The sequence below is a fragment of the Pundamilia nyererei genome, unplaced genomic scaffold (genome assembly GCF_000239375.1).
Source record: "Pundamilia nyererei isolate P.nyererei 1_Seehausen unplaced genomic scaffold, PunNye1.0 scaffold00016, whole genome shotgun sequence".
NCBI lineage: Eukaryota > Metazoa > Chordata > Actinopteri > Cichliformes > Cichlidae > Pundamilia > Pundamilia nyererei.
The window spans coordinates 2,937,627-2,941,567 of record NW_005187417.1 but is presented as its reverse complement, the minus strand read 5'-3'; the positions used below and the strand labels follow the sequence as shown (position 1 = coordinate 2,941,567).

At 41.1% G+C, this 3,941-nt stretch overlaps 1 protein-coding gene across 1 annotated transcript in view; it reads right to left on the bottom strand.

Annotated features, from left to right (window-relative positions):
• LOC102193145 (MAM domain-containing protein 2) overlaps positions 1–3,941 on the bottom strand; it is a 37,213-nt gene that overhangs the window by 758 nt on the left and 32,514 nt on the right. Inside the window, exons 12-14 of the mRNA XM_005725565.1 lie at positions 3,138–3,234; positions 2,833–2,991; positions 2,502–2,755 (exon numbers count right to left, since the gene is read on the bottom strand). Of these exons, the coding sequence (XP_005725622.1) occupies positions 2,502–2,755; positions 2,833–2,991; positions 3,138–3,234 (510 nt within the window). The remainder of the gene's footprint in view (positions 1–2,501; positions 2,756–2,832; positions 2,992–3,137; positions 3,235–3,941) is intronic.

Here is a 3,941-nt window from a genome sequence, read left to right as displayed (position 1 = left end):
TTTTTTTTGTTTGTTTTTTTTATGCTGTGTGTTATTTATTTTGAAACACCTGCAGAAATAGCTCTTCAGTTTCACTGTATTTTACAATGCACTGACAATAACAGGCACTCTGACTCTGATTCAAATCATGAACGAGTCGTTATAATAAATAATTGCAAATTAACTAAAGTGACCTGCTCTGTTTTTACCTCCAAGTTAGACTGAATTATCCTATAAATAAGCTCTAATACTGCTGCAGCACAGACCTGCACGGATGACGATCATGCAGGTCTGTGCTACATTAACAGCTCAGCGAGCAAGGCTGAGCTTAAAGTCAGAGTTTTCTGAATCATGATAGTGGCCCTTTTTTAACTTTGCTAAATCACCATGGTAACCTATGTTGAACAAATGGCCAGGTTGGGAGTACCACGTTTTCACTGATTCTTTTATTTACAGCATGTTTATGCAAGTTTCAGATTATCTGCAGAGGGAATACATTTTATATGTGCTAGGTTAAGCTCTACGTTACTAAAACCACTGAATAAAGCCAAAACTGTGGGAATGTGCATGTATTAATTTGGTGACACATGAATGTATTAGACTTATACTGATCTGCTGTTGAGTCTCTTTTACACTGTGGAACTGCAGCTAATAAAACAAATAGACTCAGGCGGTTTAAAGCTTCAGTACTTACTTTAGTAGCTAAATCACCAGGTTAACAATTTTCTGCAGCACTAATCTCTTGTCTTATTAACAGCAGTATTGAATTTTACTGTTACTATTTTTAATGTTCTTTATAGATTTTTAATCACAATTCCTACTCCACTGAATATTTTCATATCTAACCTATGAGAATGAGTTTATTTTTTTGTTTTTTTTTTAGCTCCTCGTCTCAATGTGTTTATATTGTAAGATAAAGACCTTACAATATTAGAGTGAGACCTGCAACACCGAGTAAGCGCTTGGTGAATGTGGGGAGGAAGAAATCCCTTTTAAGATGAAGGGGAGTCCAACAGAGGCTGGCTCATGAAGGAGCAGTCATCTGCCTCGACTGGGTGGGGGAGTGGTGGGGAGAAAGAAGAGAGAGCAAAGGGGAGCGAGCGAAATTTAAAAATGATCCTTTAATTATTGAAACTTTCATTTAGCCAAATAAAAACAGCCGAGATGTTGAAATACCCAGAACAGAGGATAAATGAGATCAAATGTGCTAAAGTTTGTTTGCAGATAAGATCCATTCACCCCGAGAGTCTTTCACTCAACGTTGTAATTTCTTGATTTTAGGTACTCAGTATATTCTGGCACACCCACGTGTGCATGCAGTCTGCACAGTGATGCGTCCAGACAGGACCAATTATACTGAACCTGCAGGCTGACAGGGGCAAAGCTGATGCTGAAGGCAGAATAGTTCAAGAGAGGATGTCGAACTGAGTTCATCTTACCGAGACTAAAGCGAGGCCCATGTTTCCATGACACAGTCTCCTATAGGCTACTTTGTTTCCTGGGCAGTGACTCTGTACCACTGGTTGTGTGTGGTTTCAAAATGACAGTCTTCAGAAAGCCGTCGAACTGAAAAGAAGCCTGAAGCTATGTAAAAAAGAAAAAAACATCTTCATCTGTGCCAAATCTCAAAGAGATCGAGCTGTGGAGACGAGTTTCATCACAGTGGAGGCAGAAAGACCACACTGGGGTGATTTTCTTTCCAAAAGAAAATCCCTTTTGTTATCAAAAGGAAAATATATGTTCTGCTTTTGCCTTTTTAAATTTCTCGCAGAACCACTGAGCTGTTATTTTCATGCCTGTCAGATACTAAAAATAATGTTAAAGAATAAAATTAAAGACGCATCATTTCACTTTTACATCAGGAATTAGTTTGTTATGCTGCTTAACAGCTTATGAAACATGTTATTGATTTAAGTGGTATAATGAAGAGGTAACTTAAAGTTGTTTTGTTAGCACGTTGAGCCCACTTTGATCTTTCTATCAGTGTAAATATGTTTAACTACACATTTAATCCCTGAGATATCTCAATATAAGAAAAAGAAGAGCAGTTTCAACAGCATCGGTTCTTCAGTTTTTCTACATGGTAAATATGTAAAATTACAGAAAACGTTCTTGTAGCTCATTGCGCAGACTGTCCTGGATTTATTAAGCGGTCACTTTTCTGTCATGTAATTATTTATCTATTACTTAACTACTTTAGTTAAAATTCTAGAAATGCATAACCTCCTTCATTTTTTCTGAAGCAGTCTAGTGGGCCACACTGGAGTCTTTGCAGGGCCAATTCTGGCCTTGTATTTTTGAGGGCTAAATGAAAGCACTAAAGCATCTCAGTGACATTAAAGTGATCCTCATTTCTCAGCACGGCTTCTTAGAGAAACTGAGATCATCGCCCCTCCTCTACAGTTCTGTCCTCACGTGTTCCACAAGTGAGTTGTTTGCCAGTCAACATCCACCACCATCTTCATCTAAACTGTTTAAAATAAATTTTTCTGCATTAAGGAGAAAGTTATTTCCACTCTTGCCTGATGCTGGCTGTGACACTGGTACTCGACTTGGGCCTTCAGCCACGCGATGCTCTGCTCGCCGCTCCTCTGCCACAGCAGCTCTTCCTTTCCATATTTGTTGATGCGAACGTTAAGCTGGCCTGTGCCCGACCCATACATGTGGTAGAAAAAGCTAATACAGTGCCGTCCCCTGGTTCCTCTCACAGTGCGGGACATCAGCCGGGCGTTCTGGCCGGGCAGCATCGGCGACGCCTCCAGGTGGAGGTAGTATCCTGCGGAGCACACAGTGTAGGTCAGGGGCTTATAATGACTGAAAGGATCAATTTATACAAAAGGAGAGGTGACTCACCAAGTCCCGCCGTGTGGTCCCCTCTGGGTCCGGTGTATGAGGTCGGTGTGGCCCCCCGCCTCCTCTCCCAGTCAGCAGCGTCGCTCTTCTTGTCCTGAGTGTAACCACACAACCCTGCTTCAAAATCACAGCGTCCAGGGAGAAGAGACGACAGCAGGCCTACAAGAGGAAAATCAATATGCAGAATAAGAGAAGAAGCAGGGTTCCAGCTTCTTGTTTTTAGGCTAGTAGGGTTTTTTCTTTGAAAGCAGGGTTATAAAATAAAAACATCTCTTTCTCTCTCTGTGCTTTTTTGTAGCTGTTACCTGCCACCAGCTCGCAGTCTCCAAGGCTCACGCTGATGTCATCCAAAGCCACAGAGCCACAGTCCCAGAAACTCCTGCAGGTGCTCACGAAGACCACCTGAACAACACAGGACAAACCGGTGAGTCACGAGGTGTTTACAGATTTAAAGATCGATCCCAACCAAAGACACTTTAACCATAACCCTTTGTTTGGGTTGGTGCTGGTGTGTGCGCGAGCCTCAGTTAGTCAGTCAGTTAGGACAGGAATGAATCATGAGTGAAATACTGAGCCAGTGTAGAGAAATCCTTTGAGCACCTTGCCATCTGAATGACTTTATTGTCATCACGCAGCACATGTGATGATGATGTCCTACAGCAGCAGTAAATTAAAAAAAACAATTTCTCCTTTTTATCTTTGCCTCTCTGAAGCATTCTCTTCATTTCTCAGTGTATTTCTTATCTATTTCTCACAGTCTTTACTCTGTCGTTCATTTTTCTTTCTTCCCCCGTATTTACTCCCATTTTCCATCATAATTAATGAATCAATTCCTTGTTTCTTGTTCCCACTTTTTCTTTTCAGTTCTGTCAGTTGCACATTTTCCCTCTTTCTCCCTCTTGTACTGATGCTTGTGCATTACAATTCTCACTTCCTTTCATTTCTTTCTTTTCCTTTTTCCCATTTTTCTATTGGTTCTTTCCTTCTTCTCTCCTTCCTGTCTTGTTCACTCCTTTCTAATCTTCAGCCCTCCATTTTTTTCTTTTCCTCCAGGAAAACGGTCAACCAGGACACACACACACACACACACACACACACACACACACACA